The sequence below is a fragment of the Dermacentor variabilis genome, chromosome 3 (assembly GCF_050947875.1).
Source record: "Dermacentor variabilis isolate Ectoservices chromosome 3, ASM5094787v1, whole genome shotgun sequence".
NCBI classification, from domain to species: Eukaryota; Metazoa; Arthropoda; class Arachnida; order Ixodida; family Ixodidae; genus Dermacentor; species Dermacentor variabilis.
Window position 1 is genome coordinate 43285100 of NC_134570.1, and position 26775 is coordinate 43311874.

A 26775-nucleotide genomic window follows, 5' to 3' on the forward strand; every position below is an offset into this window, starting at 1 on the left:
CCTGTGACTGTTGTGAGAGTATGAATGCATTTCTGGACTTTCAGCAAACTAAGGTTTGTTAACTTTAGTTGCTACAAGAAATGGTGATTGTGAGGTAAGAAACTGAAGCATGTATTGAAAAGCAGAGAAGTAGAGACAAGTTACTATGCTACCACACAAAATGCACAAGAATAAAGTAAAATAAAAAAGAGAATGTAATGTACACTATTTCAAGTTCAAAGTTTTGTAGCTGGTTACATAAGCATCAATACAAAACAATATTGTTAAAAATTTCAGTAGAGCCACAACTTCACAAACCCAAAGCCACTGCATGCTACAAAAGATCTGTAAGCTTAAATATAATTTCAATAACTGAACAGACTGGTGTGAACAAAATTGTCACGTTTGTGCCTGCGAGTCATTTTGCAACCATTACGTATATGAAAGGTAATTAAACACGCAGAAACATCATGAGTTAGTTGACAGCGAATCCATGTTAACAAATTTGTTAGTGGTTCAGAGCATAGAGCAAGTGAACCATAATGTGTGAAGCAATGAACAAGAATGTAACCGATTATCAGAGATAACAAATAAAATCTAAGACATGTCTTGACATGTCTTTTAAAAAATATACGCTTATAACAAATACAGTAGAGCCTCGTTCATACATTTTGGGAAAAAACACAAGAAAAAGACACATTAACCAGGAAAATGTACAACCCGAGGTCACTGAGAAAAATTTGGCAGGCCTAAATGCATTTGACGTGTACATAATGGAAAGTGTTGCACAAATCGTTGTAGTAGCACAAGGTGATGAAATGCGCCGAGTTGTTGGGGCTTGAGCGGCCCAAAACTTGTGTTGTCATTTTTGTAGCTTCGACAAGCTTACGTTTCTGCTCCTCTATTTCGGCCCGGGTCAACAGCTTCTTTGGGCAGGGCATTTTGGCAGGAAGTTTTGATGTGTCCACTTGGCGAGAATCATTGCGGCACGAGATGCTGACAAGCATCCCCGAGCTGGTAAGGCCCGAGCAACCCAAGACACGCTTCTTTGTTTTCCTATTGCATAGTGTTTTAAGATCGCGACGGAAAATCGAAGCGAAATCGAGCTGGTGGGCAATGCCGGAATACTACGCAGCCAGAGCGATACATGACTCTGATTTTGCACTACCTGTAGCAGGGAATGGCGGCATGTTTGGGTTACTGCCGATTAAAAGCCTGCAGTAAGCTTCTAGTGGCACTAGGCCATACAAGCTGCGAGACAGATAAGTGAAGATGCTTATCGCGATAGGGTTGGCGGCGATAGCTGCGAATGCGACAAGCAAAAACCTGCGAAGAGATTTGCTGGTACTGGAGAGGAAACTAAACGCTTGCTGCCATTTTCACATAACAGGGGGGTGGGTGAGTACTGCTCTCGATCGCACGTTCCTTGTGCCTTTACTTGTTCACATGGGATCAAGTATCCCGAAGATGTATTATACAATCGCAGTATGGCAATGTATTGGACATTGGTACTGAAAAATCATGTTTTCCAGGAATGTACTACTCTGTAAAAAAGGAGCAAACTATATTGGGTCATTTCTGTGTTCGAGACCATGAACATTGGCACTAGAAAATCTTACAAAATGGGACCGTACCAACGAGTTTCAACTGCATAGGATATATAATAAAGGTATTTTTGTGTCTGATGCGACTCCATAACAAAGGATTGCATTAACCTTCCCAATTATTTTGCTCCCATGATATTTAAACAGAACACCTGCTGACCACAAATGATTAGCAACATAAATCGTATAAAATGTGCAAATTTTATTTTGGCTAGTGTTTCACGTCGTGCCTAATCATGTTTCATGCCTAATCGCTATGATAGCTAGTTCACTTCACGGTCTTTTGCTGCCTCAGAGAATGTGCCTTGCCTGAAAAGGCCGAAAACTCGTCTTTAGTCTTGCCCTAAAGAGGAAGAAACAAACACAAAGAAAGACAACAGGATTAATGCTTTTGTCAAAGATGCACTATACCAACACTGCCCATTACATAACGCCACTGCTACGTAATACTACAAACATTACAAAACTTTTCCGTCAATATGTATAAAATGGCAACATACCGTGTGTGCAAGATATTGGAGGACACGGTTTCAAATAACTATAAACATTAAAATTTTTCTTCTATATGATTAGGCGCTTAATTTCGTCTTACCCGATCCCTGTCACCTATAAAGCATATTTGCTCTAAGTTTGTATCAGCTCCCAGTCTGACACAAGAGATAAAGCCATAGGATGTCCTAAATATTTGCCAAATATTTGCCATATGATGTCCAAAAATGGCCAAATATTTTCTTTTGGGGTTAGACAAGAGTCTATGGTGAATTATCACCTGAAACAGACAAAAATAAGCACTGTTGTTACATGCCATTCAGGCAGTTGAGTTTTTCCAGCAAGTGGAGACCATGATGAGCCCAAACCCTGAAAGGACAATTGCGGCCACAGCAGAGCACTTCAAGTGGCAGAGTCAACAGTCAAGGTTTCCATGCAGGATGTCATTATGCGTCACTTCTAAGTAATGTAGGATGTTCTTGAGGGCTAGTTGGTTCATAACCGAAGGAAGGTTAAAACTGCGTGAAAAAAATGAGTACAAGTGGAAGGAACATACAACACACCACGAGCACAGCACTCTGGTGTGTTGTGTGTTCTTTCTGCTTGTCCTAGTTTTTCTTTTGTGCAGTTTTAACTAAGTAATGCATTTGTGTGCTCCCACAAGGCCTGCACAACCCAAGGGCGGCTGGCTATAAACTTGTGTGAATACGTCACCTTCAATGTGACATCCTAGTTGATAATTCAGGCTGAAGGTGGTTTTATTCAACAGACTTGGAAAATAGTGGTAAAAGAAACAAAGCGCAAAATTTATAACAAATATTTCAGTTCTTGCTTGAAACGTTGTTGTTTATGAAGTCGTTATTATGTCCTCAAATATCTTGCTCACCAGGAATGTGGTATATATGTCATTTTAATAAGTCTCTAAAAAACAGACACACAGATTTGCTGGAGAACCTTACAATTCAACCTAAACAATGCAGCCACAAGCAGCCATTGCTAGCAAACATTGACAAAAAGAACCCTAGGAACAAACAAACAGACGGTTGTGCAATTTGAAACAAGGGAGACAATCCTAACAACTCCTACACGTACTGTTTGATTAGGAGGGCACGCTTCGACATTATGCAACGCCACTGCTTTCAAATTGTTGTGATTCACAATTGTGATCACCTCACTACATCTCGATGTATACTATCACTCTGTAATGACAGTGAAAAAACTGGACCTGCCAGAAGCACGAGTTGAACATTTAACTCTTGACTGGGTGAACCTGTGACCAGCAAAACAAGCAGTACCCCAACACAAGGACAGGAAAGCGCTGTCGTCATTCGTCGAAATCTGATCTCACCGGTCAAGTGCGTTCACTATTTACGCACGAGTCATCATACATCCTAAAGCAACCGCTGATATTCGCCTACATTCAAGAACGTACAAGAGCATTCGAATCGCCCACAATATGATTAGACAAAACTCTTTTGCTACAGGACCCACAAAAACATTCAAAAATTTTAAATACAGTAAGCACATTTTGCTACAAGCAATAGCTTAACAAGAGTTGATACCGTATTTACTCGCATAATGATCGCACTTTCTTGTAAAAAAAAATTGACACAAATTCAGAGATGCGATCATTACGCGGGTTAAATTTCCTGCAATAAGAAAGAAAATTTTCTTTTCATCCCGCGTTTGCTGCGGGATGACAACAGGTCAACAAATAGGCGGCTGCCGCTGTATGTAGTGCGGGACACCAAAACAAAAATGGCGGCCAGCGGAGCAAGTCGAACGCACCGAACGTGATTTTTTTTTTTCCCGTCAGTACATTACATGCATTGAAACAGTTTCTTCCATATCAGTAATGAATAATATCGTTAATATTGGCAAGTTTGCGGCAATATGTCCACTTTGAGGGAAGAGAAACTGATGGGCGCGCTTAGCTGCCAGTGAATAGAAACACATGGCGGGCATGCTGCGAAAACTGCTGTATTTGTCTTCACTACTATCCTAATAAGGCACGTTTACGCTAAGGGTGGGCGAATATCTTAGCTGTGTTACGAGCGTCGGTGTATGAATAGGGTACACTTCTAACGTATCAGTGTAAACGTGGCTGCTATCGTTGCCGCTCGCAATTTGTTGCGTGCGCACGAGTGCAGACGAGAAGAATCGAAAGGCGCCTTTTTTGCTGTTGTTGACTACAACCATTATAAAGCCTACACATAATAAAGGCAAGCTTGGTTGTGGCTTTTTCTTTTTTCTTTTTTTTCTTTTCTTTCTTTTTTTTTTGTCATGGAAGAGCGGAATGAAAGGAATGAAATGGGACATCTGCTTAAGAATGTTTGGTGCGTGCAGACCGCTTGGTTTGTCTTCAAGAGTCGTTCGTGTAGCATTTGACAGATGGTAAGCGCGATCATTATTAGCTAGACTTGGCACACAACATATCGCTGCGGCAAGTTCGGGGTGCGACCATTACACGGGAAATTAAAAAAGAAGAAACGAATTTCAACGACAAAATTCAGGGATGCAGTCATTATGCGAGTAAATGCGGTAATCTGTTGAAAAATGGTTGCCGGCAAAGAGCAATATGATGTATGGGAAAGAACATTGATACAACTCTCAGGCATTGTCTTCAAATGACTACAGAACTGACTGATGTGCCTTTCTCTTCATAAGACAGTTATGTATATTTGACTTCGTCATCATCTAATCACATGATTGCGGTCATTACAGAAGAGATACGATGATCATATTTTGTGGCAGTAATCTATATTACCAAAACTTGCACTGGCGCTCATGTTGCCAGAAAACGTTACACATCCATTACTATAAAATGTTGTCGACTCACTTCTGCATCCTCTACAGTCGGCCGAGCTGTCCGGATGAAGCGGAGAGTGCCAATGGTGTAATCATAGTCTGGAATGCCCCTGAAAAATTCGAGGATGAGGAGGCTACATCAAGAGATACATCACTGCTGAGCTTATGTTAACTGAAAGCGTTAAAAATGGTGGCAAATTAGGACAGTTTCATGACTGTTTCAAGTTTTTAATGAGCAAATAATTCCTGCTGAAGTCTGCAAGCAGAAAGTTTTACTAGAGGAAAGAATCATCATTCACCTAAATATAGCAAAACGCTACAAGGGAACTAATACAGATTCTTGAGAAGGAAAGCTTTCAAGCTGAGATAGATCTGTCCTGGAGCAACATCCTTGTGCAATCACTATTGGAGACACAATCACTTCCAAAAGATTTCATGTGGCCTGGCACCAAACATGTCGGCATATATGGCTGACAGCGTTCCTGGCACTATGTCAAGCTCACTGGGTTCTCAAAGTGCCAGGAGCGCTGTCGGTCATATGCTTCAATGGGTTCAGTGCAAAGTGATGCTAAATTTCACTAAAGTTAGTCAAGGGCTCCCTAAATGTGACTGCAGGAGAATATCGCCGCTGGTCACAGAAACAGAATACTAGTACTGTAAAACCTGACTATGGGAAAGCAACATCAAAGGAGGTAGCACTAGGAGCAAGCAATGATGGTCACATTCGTTACAGTAGCAGACACAAATTAATGGCTCAAAACTGCAAGAGGCTTCCAAATAGAAATGCAGCAGACTTGCGATGGTTCAATGTTATGGCAGGCCCACTAATTTTCCGTGCCTGTTTTCCTCCACGCATTTTGTGCAGCACACACCTCTCAAAACTGGCCCTAATCACAGGATTGCTCGCAAGTAGATGTGCCTTGCATGCGTACTGACTGACTTCAATTTTGCATTTGTGACATGCCCCCAAAGTGCTCACTTTAACTGACTGACCCACCCACTATTGATTATCAGATGAGTTTGTAGATCGCAACATTCATCGATGCAAGTGATGTGCTGCCTAAAAATATTGTCTGTTAATGTCTTGTTCTATCTTTAAATATAACCAAGTTTTCCCTGGGAAAAGAAAAGCCACTGTGCAAATTATACGTTACACGCAATAAATCTAGTGCAGCAAGCATCACGCTGGTGAGCACGAAATCACGGGTTAAACTCCCAACCTTATTGGTATTGGTCTAAATTGTAATAACACCGACTGGTTGCTTATCATTCATATTCGGTGTCCGCTATGAACAACTGAAGTCTAGGCAAACAATTACCGTACTCTTAGCTGAATGAACACTCAGAGCCTTACCAGAAATATGAAAAGCACCCAAAACAAAGGAATTGAAAAGCCACAACAGACAAGTTCCTCGAACCTTTTGGGAATTGACTTGACTGTACTGTTTGTGGCTCCTTCTTGAGAACGAACCTTGCCATCGAGCCTGTTCCCAGTGCCACTGAATGCCTGTAACAAAGGAGTAGCGGTGTACTTTTGCAAAAGTGATTGAACAAGCATAATCTCTTGGCCAGAGCGACCAGATATTGAATGCTATGGAGCAGGAAGGCAGTGGAAGTGTTCAGGTAAGGCCAGGGGTCAGACAATGTAATGAGCGGTTGGCTAGCTTCTCAACTCGGTGTAGAAGTTTTGTGTTACTTTCTCTTTCACCATCAAGATAAGGGCAACTTGCAGCTTGAAACATTGGATTGCAGGGCCTGATAAACACTTCGGAAGAGCTGTGTCAGCACATTTGTGCATTTTAGCAGGGAAGAAGTTTGGGCTTGGTGGGATACATACAAACTGGGATACATAGAGAAAGAATGACACAGGGACAAGCAGGAACACAGGACGAGCGCTATGCAGACATACATTATATTTCCTTCCAGCGTAGAATGAGTCTATAGGCACTCTATTTTCCAACTGATGACACAACTGGCACATGATAAGACTGCACGTCACAAACTTATTTCGAATGGGTGCTTCGCAGCTCATTGCTCACTCTATGCAGTTGCACTTTATCAATCTACTGCTGGCACATTTGGTTGGAGAACTAATTTGCAGAAGTGAAGGTTGTAGGCCTTCATCAAGTGGTTACATGTTTTGTAAGAGAGAAAAGTGAGGGACAGATACAGGTCCACCTTGAGTAGGTTGATAGTACTACTAATTTATAATGATCGGTCGATAGAAAGATGATGCAGGAAAGAAATGGCTCCACTTGGTTTAGTATGATCCATCAAAAATTAAATGACCAGAACGAAACGACAAGAGCGTCTCCGCTTCGATGTGTTTAATTTTATCAGTATAACAACTTAATCGTGACTGTTACTAGAAGATGCTACAATCTATGACAAAAACCCACAACAAGAATCTACTAAAATGACATATGGTGATGTTGCAAGTGGACCTGTAAAGTCTCTACATAACAGTTATTGCTGTAACAATCAACCCTGTTGTGTAGTTTCTGGAGTTGTAAAGGCAGAGCCTTAATTATAGACATTAATCTGGTTCTGCACAGGCTGTGATTGCGAGCCACCAAAACAGACACACAAAAATATGAGGAGGGGAGCTGTTAGTATGCAAGCCTATTATGAAAAAAAAAAAACCACTTCGTGAGAGAGAACTCACCACAAAGCCAGCGGGCTCTGTCTCAAAGGCAGCATAGTCCATCTGGAAGAAGGCAGCAACAGTAGCAAAAGGAAACGTCAAACTCGATAACACAAGAGCAAGCTAAAGTTACAATTCATCTCCACGGCTGCAGCTAATGCGTGAAAAGTAAAAGAAGTTATAGAGACACTACAGAGAAATACTTACTGTATTTAACCGACTCTAACATGCCCCAGAATCTAACATGCACCAATTTTTGCAGGTTTAAAGAAAATAAAAGTGCACCTGAAGGTAACGTGCCCCTGATTTATAAAAGAATGACATAGAACGCACCCAAGGTTCACAATCAGAAAGAAACAAGATATGCAAGATTTACCTTCTCAGAAGGGAATTTTTTAAAAATTATTTTTATAACGAAAGCGGTGCATCGTCATCATTGGCACTTCATTGGCCACAGATAACAAGTTGGCGCATTCTCAAGTGATTGCTTTTAGGGATACTACTATCGCTCGTGATATTTTTGGTGACCCTGCAGCTGACTTGTTGATGTATGCGGCCGACAGCATTCATGTCAATGTACGCATATGGCGAGCTTGGCACAACACCAGAAACACTGGTGGCCATCCAACACATCCGGAGCGAAGTCGCACAAAATCTGGTAAAAGTGATCATATTTCCAAGAGCGATCAATCGAGGGTACCCTTCCAGACCGTAGTCGAGAACAAAATGAACCCACAGCACGGCCCACAGAAAACTTCACGAAAATGTGTTCGGTCGCCAATTGGCCATGGTGCTGCATCTGACGGTAGGCTGTTGCTGATGCCATGAATGCCGTTTTGGTTTGATATCTGACTGTAACGTACAGGCAATATTCGGACCCATTTTCTTGAGAAAAAGGTGCATGTTAGATTCAGGTAAATACGGCAATCAGTTTAGACTGATAAAGTATCCTTTCAAAACTGTTTTTGTTAATTTTGTCATAAGTGGTTGATTATTAAAAGGGAAAATGAAGCCAAAACAGAATTCTTTAATTAGGCGGCGAAACCGCAGCATCATGTCATAGTGACATCAGGGATTCAAAGTATTTTTTCGTACTTGGGCCTTTGTAGAGCAGTAAGAGTACTCGAAACAAAAGTAATTGAAACAGTCTATGGCTCCTTTGGCATAAAATGTAGTCCATTTTTACCAATAAAAAAACAGCTGGGCCCCAACAGACACTGTCAAACCCCACAACAACACGGCGAGAGGATTACGTAAACTTTAGGTGACCATTGCCATCCGTCTTTTACTCCCGTGTCTCTTTCTGGCTTACCAAGCCTCCTCTGATGGTAAGATCAGCCTTCTTGCTATTGTAGAAGGGTAATTTACAAATACAGACACACTTATTTTTATCTTCAAAGTCCCTTATGCATACTGTTATGCATACTTCACAGACTCCTAAATGCTGAGGTGCTTAATCGTGTCCAGCCTTGCAAATGCACTTTACTGCACACTTTGTAGAAGCGCGTAATGCACTCAACATCTTATGTATGATCCTCATGGAAACTGGGGTGCTCAATCGTGTCCAACCTCTCACATTCACTGTACTGTTCACAGTTTGTAGAAGCACATATTGCACTCAACGTCTTAAGAATGATCCTCATGCAAGGGAAACCATAGCTATTCTTTCACTCATCTGATGGCCAGTTCAGAACACTTTCGCAAAAGAAAATCATGCGGGATGATCTCCGTCTCTCTCTGGACCCTGATAAATCAGATTGAAGCTGGAAACCAGCAAAAATCGCAACATGCACATGCAAGAAGATGATGGGATGAAGCTGGATGAAGCTGTCTTTTTGGCAGTGCATGTTGTGGTTTTGTCTGAATTTTCACCTACAATTATGTACCAATTGGCCCAGCTCTCAACCTTGTTGCTGATAAATAAGTACTGTAACAACCAGCAAGGAATGACAGAATTAGTTGTCCATTTCTAAGCATCCTACCTCTGCCTCTTTCTCTTGCTTCTTTGGAGCGTTCCTAGGTTCTGGCTCCTTGTACCCAACCGGGGGAGCAAACTCCACCTGTGAGAGGGATTGGTTAAAGCATTAAGGCCAGAAAACATGCGCTATCACAGCAAAAGATCTTCACATCTTATAACATATGTGCTGACAGGGCGTGCATCTTGATACTTGACTTTACAGGTCTCATGTCCAAACAGCCATCGAGCGCTACTGATGATCTGGTATTTTATTAAAGGAAACCTGCAACACCTCTTCTTCAAAAGTGAGAATATGTTGCAACAGGTGTGATGCCTTTCACTAAATATATTCTTACAAAATGTTTTTTGGAATGTGCCTAATAAGAATGATCATCATCATCAGCAGCAGCCTATCTTATGTCCACTGCAAAAACGAAGGCCTCTCCCTGCGATCTCTAATTAGCCCTATCTTGCGCCAACCGATTCCAACAAGCACCCGTGGATATCATAATTTCATCACTACACCTAGTCTTTTGCCGTCCTCGACTGCGTTTCCCTTCTACTAAACAGTGCAATGTTCACTTTGTCCACTCCTCCTCGACTTCTCTCAGTTAGGACAGCACTGATTGCAATGCCCTGCTTATTGCCCCTTTCGTACTTTTTCTTCTTTCTGGTGATCTTGTGGTAACCTTTTCAGGTTTGAATCTGACAAAGGTGCCAGAGAGTAAGAAGGAGTGGTAACAGGATGGGTGGAACACTTTTACAACTGTGGTTAGCAACCGCCGCTTTCACGCTTTCTCGTTGAAGGGGGGTGAATGTGTGCACAAGTTTTCATTCAAGTGTAACTCATGGTCATGTAAAATCACCCAGTAGTTGGTGCCTCTGGGTGGTCCTTTGGGGGTCTGTGACATAGGTGGTACACAATAGAAGGGGCCTTGAAAGTTCGCAATATCTTATGCAGGACTGTGGGCTCCCTACTGCGTGCATTTGAATAACATTTAACTCGCACGTTCATGGCAGCACTGTCTCAGGCTGCAAGTGCTTCCTTACCATACTCAAAAAGTGTTGCAGTGCCCCTTTAATATAGTACAATGAATCAGAAGAATTGAGGGGCTCAATTATTTTGTTAGACACAAACACATGAAGCCTAGAATGAAGCCAAGGAAAGCATAGGGGCAATTACCTGCATCTTTGATTGAAATGTATAACAGATGGGGTACAGGGAAACGAAAGTGGACAAGAAAACAACTTGCCACCAGTGTGAACTGAACTCCCATCTTCCGCATTACACATGCAATGCCCTGCCAACTGCGCTACAGTGGCGGCTGGTTTGCTGTCCACTTATTTGAGTATAGTACTCGCGTATGTGCACAAGATCTCATTCTGGGAGCGTTTCCCCGGGTCAGATGCTTTCCTTGGTTTTGTCTGTTGGCTTCATGTGGTTTTTCCTTTAATGAAAGCAAGCCAAAACTGTATAGTAGCCTAGTGCAAGTCCAAGGTGTAATTCCAAAGAGTGTCTGTACCTTACTTAAGATTTTTGCCATCTAAGTCCAGTATTGCAAGAGATATGGTGATGATGATTATTGGAGTTTATTGGCGCAAGGGCCAGATATGACCAAACAGAGCCAAGGCTGTGATAATAGGCTGTCATTGGTATATGAACAATGAATATTGAGAGGTGGCTGAAACATGGCCATATAGAGGCCTAAAAACACCATTAATTGAAAAGTACAAGTACACGTGTCAATATATACATATTAAAGCTAGACAATGATGAGTGAGATATCAAGCTATATTGTTGTGTAATTTGTATTAGATATGTCGTCCTGATATCTTGTGCTGTTTAATTGCTATCCAGATGGCCACACAGGTAACATCTCAAATATTTTTGGGGCTTGCCCCAGTGGACCTTTCAAAGAAAGAGACCAAAGTGTGTCCTCATTTGTAATGCAGCACATGCCATACAAGGGCTACATAAGTTACAATGAGGAATGAAATGTTTTCAAGAACTTATGAAGGGCATCATCACATTCTGTGTACCTCCAACACCACACCGGCAACATGAGGCAGTGAGGAGTCTACTTACATTCATGTCGCACTCTATGATGGACACTGCCTTGCCTGGCTTCGTCTCAAGGACACACAGTTCGTAAGTCTAGGTGAGAGGACAAAAGAAAGAGGGAAGGGTCAGAGCCAGAATTATGCACCACAGTGTTTTAACTTACCTTGTTGTTGTACTCAATCGCAATGATGTCACCAGTCGACAGGCAAGCAAAGTTTCGCAATGCATTTTCCAAGCTGAGTGGCATCTGCTCAGGAAAGCAGGTCGTGCCACACACACCATCTGCCTCCCAGTATACTGAACAGTACGCCCTCCAAAATACAAAGCCACAAACAAATAGTGACATTTTCATGGGTTTTCTGTGTTTCCAATGCATTTCAAAACCACTTAATCCATAAAGGCAGTCACTGATTTTAGTTCCTTCAAACTTTTTGGCCAGATGCTATGCATGCAAGCGTGTAATGTGCACATACATTCGTATGACAAACAAGCCTTGTCATATCCCTGCTCAAACACAACTGTGGCATCATCATCCTCGTTGTCATTTATGAAAATTAAATTCTGGAGTTTTATGTGCAAAGACAATGATGTGATCATGAGGCATGCCATAGTGGGAGGCTCTGGACTAATTTTGACCACTTGAGGTTTCTTAACGTGCATCTAAACCTAAGTACCACAAGCATTTTTGCATTTTGCCCCTACTGAAATGTGGTCACTGCAATGTGCTAAGCAATGTGCTACCACTCGTTTGGGCAACTTTTCTCCTCGTCGTGATTTCATTCAAATCGGTTCATCAGTTTCAAAACAGAGAGCACTTTCCCGTTTCTGATGTACATGAATAAAGGATTCAGGGGTGATCCCAGCCTAAAGATTCTTGTTCATTTATCACAAGTTGTTTTTGGGCAAGTTGGTTTATAATTAAAGCAATAACCATATCATTTATGATACAGACACAAGAAAGGTGACATGACGAATTCTACACTCACAACTCATTTTTTTTTTCAGGAGCGGAGACAACTGGAGCAATGTAAGTAGACCTACAATGTCTCAAGCACCAACTTAACGGCAGTCTATTATCAATTCCACTGCAATATTACAATTTATCATTAAAAAATTTTGTCTATGTAGAAAATGAGATCAATGTGTCACCGATATAAGCAACACTGCATTGTTTAATGAGTCCACGCACAATCACAGCATTGCTTCTACTCAATATCTTCAACATTAAGTTGCCGTAAGACCATTTTTACAAGCACTTAAATTGCTGCATCCCTTCTCAAAATAAACCAATCATGAGTGCGGCCTTCGTATTGTCACCTTTCTTGTATCCGATTTGTAAACGCTACTGTTACTGCTTCTTGTTGAACAAGCACTTGATTCACAAGGATACACAGCTTTGGGATTCGTGATGTCCAGGAAGTCCACTGAAAGGGGCTGGAACTTGGAAAATGTGGCTACAGGAAGAGTAGCACTCTCTACTTGGACTAGATCGCCTTCGTCTAGCAGCAAGTTCCTCTGCATCTGCACGGAAGAAAAATAAAAGTCTCAATAAGAGCTTTTCAAACTTTTTCCCTTTCCCGTGTGCTGATTTCAACTAATTGAATAGGGTAATGGTAAATACACGTGTGCTTAAATGTATACATACGCAAATGTATGTGCTCCCATGTGTACAAAGATGCATAATCAGGGAGTATGTCTTTAGGTAAGTGGTTATGTAGCCAAGAAACAGTGCAACCCAAAAGGGGAAAGAAGAAATACATATAGCCATCAGTTTTTCCTCTCGATCTGCTCAGCTGTGGTGTTTCATTTTTTTGTCGCACGTGCAATTCACCACCTTCATATAGTTGCAGGAGCCCGAGCTCCACAGCTGTTCCATCTAAGGCCTCTGAAACACCGAAATTGGCTGGTCCATTGACCCCAGACGGGTCAGGAGATAATGTTAACTCTACTGCACTGGGGAAAAAACAAACAAAAAAACACACTGCTAACATCCACTTTTTGCAAGCCTTGCTGTTATCATTGTCAACATGGTCCAGAGAAAAATTCTCGTAAACATACCTTGCGGTAAAGTATAAGTTATGTAATATAGAAACATAGCAAAGTAATTAATTTAGCTAAGTAATTAATTTAGCTCATGATTGTTGTGAGAAATGCATTTAGCATAATGAGAAGCAAATCCTGTCACTGGCTGCGCTGATTGTTGGACAACAATATGGAAGCTGTTGAAATTTTTCATTAGGCTAATCGATGGCAGCTTCAGCACTACGTATTAAAGAACACCACAGCAACTACTTCTTTTCTTTCTTGTCTGTATGCAAGGGAATCAGTGACACTGAGATGTTTTATGTAATCAGGGTCAAAAACAATCAATTGATAGGAGGAAGACATCTTTACCCAGTATGGCAGGTACACCTTGCCTTCATCAGCAACGAATTCAAGAACACCGCAGTGGGTTTCTCGGTTTGACTTCTTGTTAGTGAGCTTGAACAACATTGGGTAGACAATGTTTAGCCGTGCTAGAGAAAAAAGAAATCAAAATATGTCAAACATTTTCGCTGCAAAACACAGCGCACATAAGTTAAACTGACAGGCTGGTTATGAACATGTTTTTGCAAAGCATAGTAGAAGCAAATAAAAAGAATGGTGTTTGAGGCACAAGTATTCTAATCATCTGGTGTATACACATGGCATTTATTTACAGCAATGTAATTAGAGCATGCAATATGATTATAATTATCTTCATTACGGCAACGCATTAAAAGCAATTATGACACTTCACAAAAACGTTAAAAAAGATGTAATAAAGTGTGAAAGAAGCCAAGCCGGAGTACCAGTGTCCAGTAAGGTGATTTTCAAGAATAGAGAATGGTAATTCAATCGACATACAGCATGCTATTGGAACATACCACAACATATACTCACTTAAATGATCCAGAGCAGATGGGGGCATTATAACTGGAATGCAATACACAGAACGCTTAGCATTAGGTTACCGAATGCAAAACAGCCATAAAGACAAGTTTATGCAGGTTTGTAGGTTTACAGCTTTACACAGCTGTGGCACAAAAGCGCTTACTTATAATAAGCCACAGTGTAACAGACGCACTTTCATTATGCATAAAGCACGAGCTTAGAAATGACATTATTCGGAGGCACAGACTGAGACGGTACTTACTCTTGCCTCCTCGTTCCACGTCTTGCCGCTCATTCCCAGGAAGCATTGACACGGAGTACGATCTGTACTGAGTGTTAAACGGCCGGGCGAGGTGATCGTGAAACATGTTGAACGGAAACTGAAAACAAGAAAACGACTAACAATGTTTACGAATGCAGAATGCGATGGTCGTCAAAGGACAGTATGCAGTCTGCTGCCAACTGTCTAGCAGAACAATGTGTGGTTTCTATGTCCATCTGTTGACACGGAGGCTTGGCCTAGTTGGCTTGACATTAGGAACTGTAAAGAAGCACGAAAGGCGTGTACAGAGGGCAATTCACGTGGTTGTGGCATGCGTATTTTTACCTGTCTATGTCTGTCACGCTGCCAACGTAGTAGTACCTTGCGAACACGTTATGTCCCGTTACGTGACATTCAACGACTTCTGTTACTTCTTGGGCTCCTACCACGTATGTATATTTTGAACGAATCATGAAAATTTATCGATACTGTAAGCGCTCCGAGACGCAGAAGTCGAGGACGCAGCAGAACAACTTTAAATTTCCTTAACCCAAGGCTCTCGTTCGTTCGGCAGTGCACTGACAGATATACCGACAATGTATTTCTGCCCACCACCTCCCTTTTTAAACACATGTGCGCACCTCTTCTTGTTTTACCTTCCAGCAGACCGATAGCTTGACAGCAAGCTCCAATACGTCAAGCTTGCTAGCACACGGCCGCACTTAACAGCGATTTGCCAACGGCACGACCAAAGGAGCGCTTGTTGCCCAGCAGAGACGAGAAAATTGCTTCATATGTAGATATAACGGATGTTTAAGTCGCACGTTAGATGGAGTGCTAACTCCGTAACAAAAGTGATTTTCTCGTTCAGACAGGCGTTGTTTACACACAGCCATTTTCGCAACAAGCGCGCCAAACGAAAGATAATAACAATGCACGGTGGAACCATGTTAGTGTGACACTTTTCTGCGCGTTTTTGCACGAATTATTGGCTAGTAACGCAGTAAATAACGCTGACTCATACCATTTTGAAAGTGATAACAATTCCACGGGAGCGGCCATTCACAAAAACCGAAACAGCTGAGTACAGTGTTGCCTAACGAGATTCAGCTTGAGCCACACTTAAGGCTGCTGAACACGCTGCTGAAGCTGAAATCCTAGTGAGCACAATATCTTTTTAATACTTAATATATGTAGTCACTTATTATGTGGCGTTTAATAAATTTAGCATAATGTTAAGATATATTAACAATAGTTATTGTGCACTTGCACTTGCACTTGTATATACACTCTACACTCTTAGAAACATTTACACCCTTTGGGGCGTATCTTGTCCCACAACGATAATCGTCATCTGTCTTGGCCGCGTTTCCTTTCTTTAACGCTGCGAGCCCGGTACTTCCCAGTCACGAACGGCATGCGCGTTATCAGTGTGACGCAGCATTCTCGACAGGAAAGTAGCGAGCGCCGAATTTCAAGAAAGGAAACGCAAGCAAGGCAGATGACGATTATTGTTGTGGGACAAATATACACCCCAAAGGGTGCAACCGTTTTAGGAGGGTAGAGTGCATGACATAGCAGTCCCGACAGGTAAGTAGCGGGCGCGGCGTTTTCAACAAAGGAAACGCATCAAGGCAGATTACGATTATCGTTGTGTGGCAGATATAGACCAGGGGTGCAAACTATTTTTGGAGTAAAAATTTAAATCCTTCACTCTTACACTCTTAAGCAAAATTACACCCTTTTGCCACACAGCGATAATCGTCATCTATCTTGTCCGCATTTCCTTTCTTTAACGCGGCCACCCCGGTACTTTCCAGTAACGAACGGCCTGCGTGTTATCAGCATGACATAGCATTCCCAACAGGAAAGTAGCGGGCGCGGCGTTTTCAAGAAAGGAAACGCAAGCAAGGAAGATGACGATTATTGTTCGGCAGAGATACATCCCAAAGGGTCTAACTTTGCCTAAGAAAAAAAAGATTACGGGGTTTTACGTGCCAAAACCACTTTCTGATTATGAGGCACGCCGTAGTGGAAGACTCCGGAAATTTCGACCACCTGAGGTTCTTTACCTAAATGTAAGTACACGGGTGTTTTCGCATTTCGCCCCCATCGAAATGCAGCCGCGGTGGCCGGGATTCGATCCCACGACCTTGTGCTCAGCAGCCTAACACCACAGCCACTGAACAACCACGGCGGGTAACTTTGCCTAAGAGTCATCATCATCATCAGCCTGGTTACGCCCACTGCAGGGCAAAGGCCTCTCCCATACTTCTCCAACAACCTTGCTTGCGTTTCCTTTCTTGAAAACTCCGGGGCCGCTTCTTTCCTGTCGGGAATGCTATGCGATGCTGATAACGCGCATGCCGTTCGTTACTGGAAAGTACCGGGCTCACAGCGTTAAAGAAAGGAAATGCGGACAAGACAGACGACGTTTATCGTTGTGTGGAAAGATACAATTCAAAGGGTGTGAACTTTTCTTAGAGTGCTGCTCTCGTTACTTTTCTGTCGAGAATGCTCTGTCTTGCTGATAACGCGCATGATGTTCGTGACTTGAAAGTACCGGGCTCACAGCGTTAAAGAAAGGAAATGTGGACAAGACAAATCACGATTATCGTTGTGTGGCAAGATACGACCGAAACTCTCTAAAAAAAAGCTTACACCCTTTTGGTTGTACTTTGTCCCCAAACGATACATAATCGTCATCTGTCTTCACTCTTAGAAAAATTTACACCGTTTGTGGTTTATCTTGTCCCACAACAATAATCGCCACCTGTCTTGCCCGCGTTTCCTTTCCTTAACGCTGTGAGCCCGTCACTTCCCAGTCACGAACGGCTCGCGCGTTATCAGTGTGACACAGCACTCTCGACAGGAATGTAGCGAGCGCCGAGTTTTCGAGAGTAAACGCTAGCAAGGCAGATGGCGGTTATCGTTTGGGTACAAGATAAGGCCTAAAGGGTGTAAACTTTTTTTTAGAGAGCAGCCCACTGTAGAAAACCGTACGAATGCACAAGAGGTCACCAAGGAGGTCGGCGGACTGTCTTGCGACCTTCGATACCACTGCGCGGTTACTTCGATACACGTGCAAGGCTGCGCAGAAACTGTACAATCGCTGGGATAGTTCTCGCAAAGAGGCCATAATTATTGAAAATTTGATCCAAGACAATGTTCCACACAACATGCAAAGAGACTCAGGGCAACGAATGTCGCTCTTAGTAAACCGACGGGTTAAATAAACCAGAAACATCCAAGCAACGGCAGCTTTTACTTCGCGAAGGTCTTCCCAGGTTTTTATTTTGCGTGTCGCAGACTGAGACCTGCTTTCTCAATCAGTGCTCCGCGTTTTTTCTTTCTTTTTCCTGGAGTCGGGCACGTCCCGCTTTCTTTCGAGGCCCCAGAGTCGAGTGCGGCCAAGCGTCGCCTGTGGGAAGAAGAAACTTCGAAACGCTTCGAAAGACGAGTCGCCGACTAGACGCCGAGAGCGCGGCTGCCCGGTGTCGGGTCGAGCCGCTGTGTGTCGAACCGCGCGGCGGCAAGCGTTTCGGACGGCGTGTCCGCGGCTCGGTGGTCACTCGACGGTGACGCGCTTCTTGCCGAGCGTGTTGATGACAAGGATGATGCTGATAAGGGCCACCAGGGCGACCAGCGCGTACGTCAGCACCTGCTTCTCTTGGGCTGGGATTCGCAGTCGGTACGCCCTGTCGCCATGCGCCACGAAGAGACGTCCAGAACGTTAAACATCGTGAGTCACAAGGAGCATAGCATAGGCTTACATTAAAACGAACTAAGAATCTGTCCCGGCGCACGCGGTATGCAATGCAATACTAAACAATGGAGTACTGGCAACATGCCGTTATGCATCTACACGATATTTACCTTCCCTAAAGAAGCGTTTGGCGAATTAACACAGTGCCTCGGAAACTGCGCGAAGGAATGCCTGAAAGATAAACCCAAGACGCCACTACAGTGCAGAAGTGTTACTGCTTGGATGTACAACACCCAACACCTTGGGTGTTGTAAACAAATTCCTCGATGGAGCATAGTACACTTTTATTCTACTCTGGAACAAAGAGAGAACTTGGTTCACGCACAGCAAAACATTGAGTTTAATACAGTATATATGCATCTCCACCACCAATTAATTTTTATCAGGATCCCTCTTTGTTAGAGAATTTAAAGGGACACTAAAGTGAAAAATGACTTCTGCATCAGTAAATTACCGTTCTACAACGCCAAAAACACCACTCTTACAACGATAAGACGTTTGGTAAGCCAGAAAAAGCGCAAGAACGAAATACGGGTGGCGACGCCTACTTAAGTTCCCGCACCTGGGGGCTGTGACGTCTTGGATTTTGATGGCATCTTCTAGGGCCTACTAATTATATATAGCGGTACAGATTGACTACATTGTGTTCTAAAGGAACCAAATATTACACATGGCAAGTTTCGGGAACCTTTATACAGCCAACATAGCCCAAGTGCGAAAACATACTTTGGAATCCCTGACGTCACGCTGACGTACAGGCGCTGGGGTTTACGCGCGAAATTCAAATACTGATACTCGGATCTTCATTTTCTCATCTAATAATCAAACTACTTTTTTTGAAATGACTGCCTGCAGCGTTCTCAAACAATGCTTCATTAGTCTAAACTGGTTTATTGTTTCGCTTTAGTGTCCCTTTAAAGTTAGGGCGCCGTCGTCCGGCCGCAAGATGGCACGATGATGATGGATAATTTCTAACGACATCCTACTTGAAACGGGCGGCGAAAATTTTCTCCTAGCGTGCTTGATCTCATGAACGCGATAGCACTAAGGGCCCGCCTCGCGTCGAAAAAAAAGAAAGAAAAGAAACTGGTGTTGGCGTTGGATGCCGTTTCGCGAAAAATAATTCCTAACCCCAACCACGCAGGCCGGCCCTCCGCGTGGCGCAGAAGCGTTACTGGACCAATCGAATTCCTCAAAGTAAAATGCGTAAGAAACAATCGTAAAGTACGACCTAAACACAACCTACAGACATGATAGCGTCGGAGTGTAATGTGAATCTACCAGAAATCATATTTCTGTCACGCGTAAAATACACAAACCCCTTTTCCAGCGTTTCTACCATTCATACAGAGCGGCGCGGCCCGCTCGGTTCCTTGCAACACCACCGTCCAGGTGGAGCCCGCCTACGCACATCCGCAAGAAAGCTGCGGTTACCGGGAGGCGTGACAAGCAGTCGGGGACCTTTGAATGCTGTCGGCGTTCCACTCTTAAAGGCGAAGCTTAAGCGTCCTCCAAATCTTTATTAAATCTGCTGCAGTCTAATGTTTTGCCTATCGCTACTTTTGTGTTTTTGCTCGTCATTACGACTTCTGCTTCCACATTGGCAAAGTTGTATCTATGCAACGACGCTGGCTCCATACCTTCCCTGCTTTTTGATTTCCGCCAATAGTTGCGAACGCTTATTACCGTTTGTAGAAGGCTCTCTTTTTGTCCCCGTGGCAGGAGCTGGTGGGCGTCATGCGGGGCGGACTCGACGAGTCCCGCTCGATGTTGCGCATGACGACGCTCGTGTGCTGCTCTTGGCGCTGTTGCTGCTGCATCATGGTGATCTTGGAGCGGCTTCCGGACAGCCCCGGAGAGACACGTGAGCCGCCGCGCGGCGACTGGTTGTAGCCGCCGGCAGCAGCAGTCACTCGGCTCGTCTGACCGGTCACCTGCAGCTGGATGGGCAAGATGTACCGAGCCTGCGGGCTCTGCCTGCCACACAGAGGGCTGCCGCGTGACTGCAAGTGCTGCGGCTGCTGCAAGTTGCCGCTCACGGCGGACATCGTGGCGGACCGCCTCGGCGGTCCGTTGCTGCCCACGCTGCCTTGACGGTAGCCGCCTCCCGAGTAGCGTTGCGGGAGACTCTGGCTCAGTGAGGACGTAACGCCAGCAGCTGCCGTACCGTAGCGGGACACCTTGTTCTCTGTCACGAGGCGGCTGCCTTGCGCGTTGCTCAGTCGCTCCAGGGACTGCTGGGACCTGACGGTGTAGCGACCGCTGGTCGAGTACATGTTTCTGTTCTCGTAGCGGGTCGTCTCCTCGTCCCTGCGGAACGGCGACTGTCGGTTCTGAGACCGGCGGGGCTGGATAATCTGTTGTTGGTACTGCTGATGTTGTTGCTGTTGCTGCTGCTGTTGTTGCTGCTGAAGCTGCTGGTGGTGCTGTCGAGCGTTCGCGATCATGTTCTGCACCACGGACGCTTGTCCGCTTCGCTGTTTCTCCTGCATGGGTTCCTTCTGGCGTGCGGCGATGATCTGCGGCGCGATCTGCTGCGCAATCTGCTTGGCGATCCGTTCGGCTTCCATGTAGCTGGCGTTGCGGTTGGGACTCTGGTAACAGCGAGCTTCCCCGGCCGTCTGGAACATGGACGAGACGGACCTGGGCGGCTTGCACACCATCCCGCCTTTGTCGCGGCCACCGCGAGGCGATGGAGGTCTCTCTCCGCTCGGGCGCCTCGTCATCTCGAGCGGCGAGGGCGCTCGGTTCTCCGCGCGCGGGCTGAAGCGGGAGCTTTCGGGGCGCTCGTTGTAGATGCGTTCCACCCACACCTTGTTCGACTTGGGCTTGACATCGGCCGTCAACTCGGGAACGCCGTGCATAGACCGGGCTGTAAGGTTCGTGTCCGACGTCACAACGGTGCAGCGAGTCGATACGTGCGTCGAGTCGTCGCCCTGCGGAGCGTATTTACGAGGCGGAAGGCGGGAGTGCGGCCTCGTCGGAGAGGCGTCGACGTAGGCCCTCGCGGTGCAGCTTATTGCTTCGGGATTCGAAGCCGGGCCGATGATGGACACGTTTGTCTGGCTACTGGCGCTGCACGAGCTGATGCTGTTGGCGGCGGCCCCTTTCCAGCGCCTCGAACGACGCTGGCCCTGTATGGGAGTTTCACTCCGTGCTGGCCCTGCACTGGGACTGCGGCTGCGGCGACCGTGTCCCGGCGAGCGGCTGCGGCTCGTGGTGGAGCTGGTGCGGCCGACCGATATGGTCAGACTACGCGGATAGGCGCCGTCCGAACGGGCGCGCTTCGCCCGTCTCTTGGAGCGCGACCTGTGCTTCGACCTCGATCTGCCGTTTTCCGAGCTGCTCGACGATTCTTGGACTTCCGTGACGTTCTCGTCGTCGGACTGCGTGACGCGGAAAGCTTTGGTCGTTCGCACTCGCTTTCCGTTAACAGTGCGCTCTTGAGTGTTGTACGAGGCCATAATCACGCGCTCTCCTTCGCCGCCGTCGGAGTCGAACGACTTGGCCCCCTTAGCGCCTTTCTTGCCGTTGGTCTGAATACTTTTGTTCGTGGGTTGCTTGCCAGTCTGGATGCTCTTTTCCTCCTTGACGACTTGGGCTCGCTGCGGTATCAGGTAGACAAGCTTGTAAGGGGAGTCTGGCCGCGCGACGAGTATCTTGGTGTCTTCGTCACTAATCTTTACCTCCAGGTTCTCGTTCACTATGTTGGCGATATCCTCTTCAATGTTCTTCTTCAGGTCTTCGAAAGGCACGTCCTCGCAGCAAGACTTGAGCTGCGCGCACTCCTCGCACGGCGGCGGTGGCGGCGGGTCGGGGATAGGCGGAGGAGGCGGTGGCTGCGGCTGCATGCCCATGGCACCCATCATGAAAGGATTCATCATGCCCGGCGGAAACATGAACGGCATGCCGGCGCCCGGAACGAACGGTGACGTGCCGAATGTCTGCGTGTCCGCCACTCTTTCGGGATATCGGCTCCTCTGTGTGGCCGCGTCGTCTGTGTCGACCCTTGCTTCTATGCTCTTTGAATCCTTCATTGGCCTTTCCGTCTGCGATGTCGTAGATATCGGGTCATTACGCGCCGTCTGGACAGCGGCTGATTTTTTTCCCGTGTCTTCAGAATCCGTCGTGGTTGACTTTTCAGTCCTGATCTTCACGCGTTGCTCGATGCGGACACTAGAACCGGTTCGGTTAAGTTCATCTACGTCGCAGGGCAGCTCCATTGCGTACTGTTTGGTCCATTTTACGTTGACGTCAGTGTCAGAGGAGCTCACTTCTATATGATCTTTCTGGTTGATGACAATGTTCTGCGGCTGCTGGGCGTAGCCGTACTGCTGAGCTGGCATGGCTTGCATCATGGGCGGCTGCATCATTGGCTGACCCATCTGAGGCATCATAGTGGGTCCCATCTGTGGCATCATGGATTGTCCCATCGGTTGCATCATCGGCTGTCCCATCTGCTGCATCACGGGTGGCGCCATCATTGGCTGCATCATCGGTTGTCCCATCATGGGCTGCATCATTGGCTGCATCATTGGTTGACCCATGGGCTGACGATACATCATGGGATTACCTTGGCCACCCTGGTACATCATGTCATCCATGTAAACAACTTCCTCTGTCTCCTCTTCGTACATGTCCCCTTCGTCGGCGTAGCCGGCGTCGCCTTCATCGACGTACATCATGCGACCTCCGCCGCCGATTACCAGCTCGTCCTGAAACATGACGTCGAAATCTTCCTCTGCCGGGTACACTGGGCGTCGGGGCTTGCGACGTTTCTCACTCGGGTACATAATTTGGCCTTCTTCAGGCTTGTACACAGCCTCGGTCGCCCCAGCTTTGTTAAAGTACGGGTCGTAGTCGTCCTCTTCCACTTCCATGTCTAACATGGGCGGCCTGTACGGACGCCTCGGTCGCGGTCCGTAGATCTTTTCCATGCCGCTGTCGATGACCCGCTGAACACTCTCAGGCATCAGCCAGCAGGTCATGCGAGGCGGCTGCTCCTCCGATGTCGACGACTCTTCGTCCTTAGTGTAGATGGTGGCCGCCATGACCTTCTGGCCGCCTGGCGAAGCTAAGCTGCCGCCTCGAGAACCTGCGATCAAGCCTCCGCCCGACGCACGCGCTCCCTGTTGCATCGAAGCACGTCCTGGCAACGACTCTCTCGGCCGCGTGGCGGTAGGGAGCCCCTGACCCTGTTGCATCGAAGCACGTCCTGGCAACGACTCTCTCGGCCGCGTGGCGGTAGGGAGCCCCTTAGCCGCCCCCACTAGGAGCCGGTCCCGAGCGTAGCTCTCTTCTTCGCGCATCAAATCTTTCTGCGCGGTCTTACTGAGCTCGTTCAGGCGCGAATGGTGGTCGGTGATGTTGGCCGCCATGTCTGTCTTTGGATAGTTGCCATCCGTGGCGTAAGACGTGCCGGTCGCCTTTCCCGCGACGATTCTCTCCTGAGAAGGACGCTTCATCGGCGATCCGCCGCCAGCCCCGTGCTCCTTTGGCGGACCAACGTCCATCGCAGGTCCCCTGACGTCGTCGGACATGCGCATGTTCATGTCGGTCTTGATGTTGGCATCCGACGCGAATTCCGACTCCGCCTTCACGGTGGTCTGCTCACGCAGCTTCTGGTCCAGTATCTCTGGCTTGTCGAGGTGCTGGCCGATTTTCTGCAGTCGGGCCTCCTCGCGTTGTAGGAGGTTCGTCATCTCGTGCTTGTTGCCGCCGGACTCCTCGGCCTTCTTTGGGGGGGCAACATCTTTTTTGCCCAGAATGTCGCGCTGGTAGGCTGCCTCCTCGTCGCGTAAGTTTTCAGATACCTTGGTCGGTCGGTCTGGGACCCCTGCCTTGTTGTCCGTGATGGCAGCCGCCATGTCCGTCTTGACCCCGCCCTCTCGGCTGGCCATGGTGGCTTTGGTCTGAAAAAATGGAGAAGCGTGCACGCAGAGCGGCTCGCAATTAGTATGTGCTGGAGGAAGGCGTTCGCTTCCGTTTAACAGTTAGTCATTCCCCGCAGCAGGCAGCAAACCAAATCATCAGATACGTGCACCTTTCACACATTCAGCACTGTAAGTTAACACATGTGAACACAGATTCAGGCTTATTTTACATTTCCTACTTGCGAAATTTGCGGACTGAGAAGGACTTTATACAGACAGTAGTAAATATGCTAAGGCTTCGGTGCATACAACAGCGAGTATTGAAGAGATGGATATTATTGCTACCTACTATTTTGTAAAGAAAGAAAACGTTCAGAGGATGATTATACCCCTTATATACGCATATTTGAAGACGTTTCCACACTATCTGTACAATTTATAGACAATGGTAGGCGGCGCATGCGGGCCTGGGAGTGCTTTGTGCTTCCATGTATAAGCCTATAAATTCCCCTGCGAACGTAACGGAACTGCTTTTCCGGAACTGCTGCCAGTGGAGCGCATAAGCGCATATACTATAGTAACTGTACTGACCAAATATGACCACATTATATCGTCACTACGCGATAACTCATCTCTGAACCTTTCAACCCTCGAGTGCACCGCAGCAAAACGGCAAGCTTGTACCTCTTTTACAAGTGTTATCACTCGCAGACCGACATCGCGCCTGCGCATTGCACTTCATCCCGCCATATTCAAAGGCTGCTTATCCCCCACCGGCTCGCACCGACGCTCATCTCAACTCCTTCGTTCGTATATACAGCGAAAGACTGGAATCATCTTCCTGCTGCAGCGGTGCGCCCCTCCAGTCAGTCATCTTCCAAGCCATTCACCGAAATTTTAACCTACTAGATATGCACACGACTCATGTATTTGAGGTATAAATAAATGAGTGAATAAATATGCTGACCGAACATGAGGATTATCCATACGAGACACCGAACAGAGAAAAACCTGGAGTGCAGATTACAGGAGTACATTCCAGAACGCAAATGGAGCTAAAGATAGAGACATCATGACGTATGTTCCACTTATACCCCTAACCAAGCTACTGGCGTAGACGTGTCGGCAGCAGAAGTCACGGATAAGCTTCTAAAGCGTTTACTTTCTTTGGAAACTAACCGCGATTTCTCCATGCCTAAGAGCTTTCGTGGGTCACAGATCCCGAAGATGATGAAGACTAACACAGCGGTAAAAGCCGCACGGTGGTACGGTGTCGCCGTGCGGGGAAGGAGGGGCGCGGTAGGAGGGGCGTATGGAATGGCGTTCTCGCATTCTTCCCTCGTGACAGCTAGCGTTTTGAGATGCTGCCGTTTGAGGCGCAGTGCCTCTGGTCGAAGCGCCTGCTGCCAGAGGCGGTTGCAAGACAGTGCACGGCGTTCCGAACTGGTCCTGTAGGCACTGGCGCTCTATAGGTAACGGTTGGCGCTCGCGTAAGGATAAGGCGCGGTGGCATGTGCAGCGCCACGCAGAACACACAATGCGACACTGTCACAAATAACCAGCTCCGTCCAAGGAGCAATTGGAGGAACGTGTCGTGATATAGTACGTGCAGGATCCGACGTTTATACAGCTGAAAAGCGAGAAGCAGCTGCAGCAGCAGCTGGTCCCTTTCGAGGAGGGCCGCAGTGACCAGGGCCGTTATGGCGACAATGTTGCTATGTCGGCGCGCCCATGCACCGCGCGATTCGCAGTGGGCGAGGCAAGCGGACAGAAAAAAGAAGGCGCTCGGCGCGGCCTTCGAGGCGAGACTTACTGTGGTTGCCTACCCCGTCGGAACCATGGCAAAAACACAAAAACCCAGAATGGGAGCACTTGCAATCGCGGCACCGCTCGAGACGGCACCCTCGAGCGCGAGGTTTCGACGCGCGACAGCCACAGCTTTTTCGTCGTCTGCTCACTGCGACTCACACAGATGGCCACCGTGGTCTGTAATGCCTTTCAAGCCCGTACTGTTATTCTAAAAAAAAAAAAACACCTGCGAGTACAGTTGCGTCACGAACTGCCAGTGGCGAAAGACAACCAAATCGAGACGCTGAACGGCTGATCAATTATTACCGTCCACGCTCGGCCTTTGCAAAAAGAAGTCAGTCATGAGGTCGGAGCAGTGGGTATGAACCAATGTGGTACGAAAGCATGACAGCGACTACAACTGCACGCTTCCCTGTTCGATGATCCGTTGCAGTGGGTGTGTGCCACTGCACCTTCCTGAGCTGGTCATCGCTGCATGGCCGCATGCGAGACCCTGAATGCTATACATTCAGGACATTGACACATTCCGCTATATCGTCCTGATCGCAATCTTATCAGCTCTGATTGGCCCAGAAGGCTGCTACGGCCTCTCTGATTGGCTCAAAATGC

At 46.4% G+C, this 26775-nt stretch overlaps 2 protein-coding genes across 2 annotated transcripts; both read right to left on the reverse strand.

Annotated features, from left to right (window-relative positions):
• Nucleotides 1-1765: 1765 nt before the first annotated feature.
• Nucleotides 1766-15777, reverse strand: Ufd1 (ubiquitin fusion-degradation 1-like). Its single transcript, XM_075684849.1, has 12 exons — nucleotides 15743-15777; nucleotides 14719-14836; nucleotides 14466-14498; nucleotides 13938-14059; nucleotides 12934-13064; nucleotides 11707-11779; nucleotides 11568-11636; nucleotides 9507-9584; nucleotides 7546-7587; nucleotides 6299-6387; nucleotides 4912-4990; nucleotides 1766-1926 (listed from the first exon to the last, which is right to left on the reverse strand). Exons 1-12 carry the CDS (start codon nucleotides 15743-15745, stop codon nucleotides 1852-1854), a joined length of 912 nt encoding a protein of 303 aa, XP_075540964.1. The 5' UTR covers nucleotides 15746-15777; the 3' UTR covers nucleotides 1766-1851.
• A 2197-nt stretch (nucleotides 15778-17974) lies between these two features.
• LOC142575467 (uncharacterized) lies at nucleotides 17975-26265 on the reverse strand. The gene is made up of 3 exons (XM_075684850.1): nucleotides 26171-26265; nucleotides 20171-24396; nucleotides 17975-18416 (listed from the first exon to the last, which is right to left on the reverse strand). Exons 2-3 carry the CDS (start codon nucleotides 24382-24384, stop codon nucleotides 18287-18289), a joined length of 4344 nt encoding a protein of 1447 aa, XP_075540965.1. The 5' UTR covers nucleotides 24385-24396; nucleotides 26171-26265; the 3' UTR covers nucleotides 17975-18286.
• Nucleotides 26266-26775: the final 510 nt, after the last annotated feature.

Coding starts and splice junctions, on each gene's coding strand:
- Ufd1 (XM_075684849.1), bottom strand. Junction 7,588..9,506: donor AGCAAGAGAAAGAGGCAGAG/GTAGGATGCTTA, acceptor GCCTTCTTCCAG/ATGGACTATGCTGCCTTTGA. Junction 1,927..4,911: donor CGACTGTAGAGGATGCAGAA/GTGAGTCGACAA, acceptor CTTCCTCTTTAG/GGCAAGACTAAAGACGAGTT.
- LOC142575467 (XM_075684850.1), bottom strand. CDS start 24,384: ATGGCCAGCCGAGAGGGCGGGGTCAAGACGGACATGGCGGCTGCCATC. Junction 18,417..20,170: donor AAGAGAGCCTTCTACAAACG/GTAATAAGCGTT, acceptor GCATGGCGACAG/GGCGTACCGACTGCGAATCC.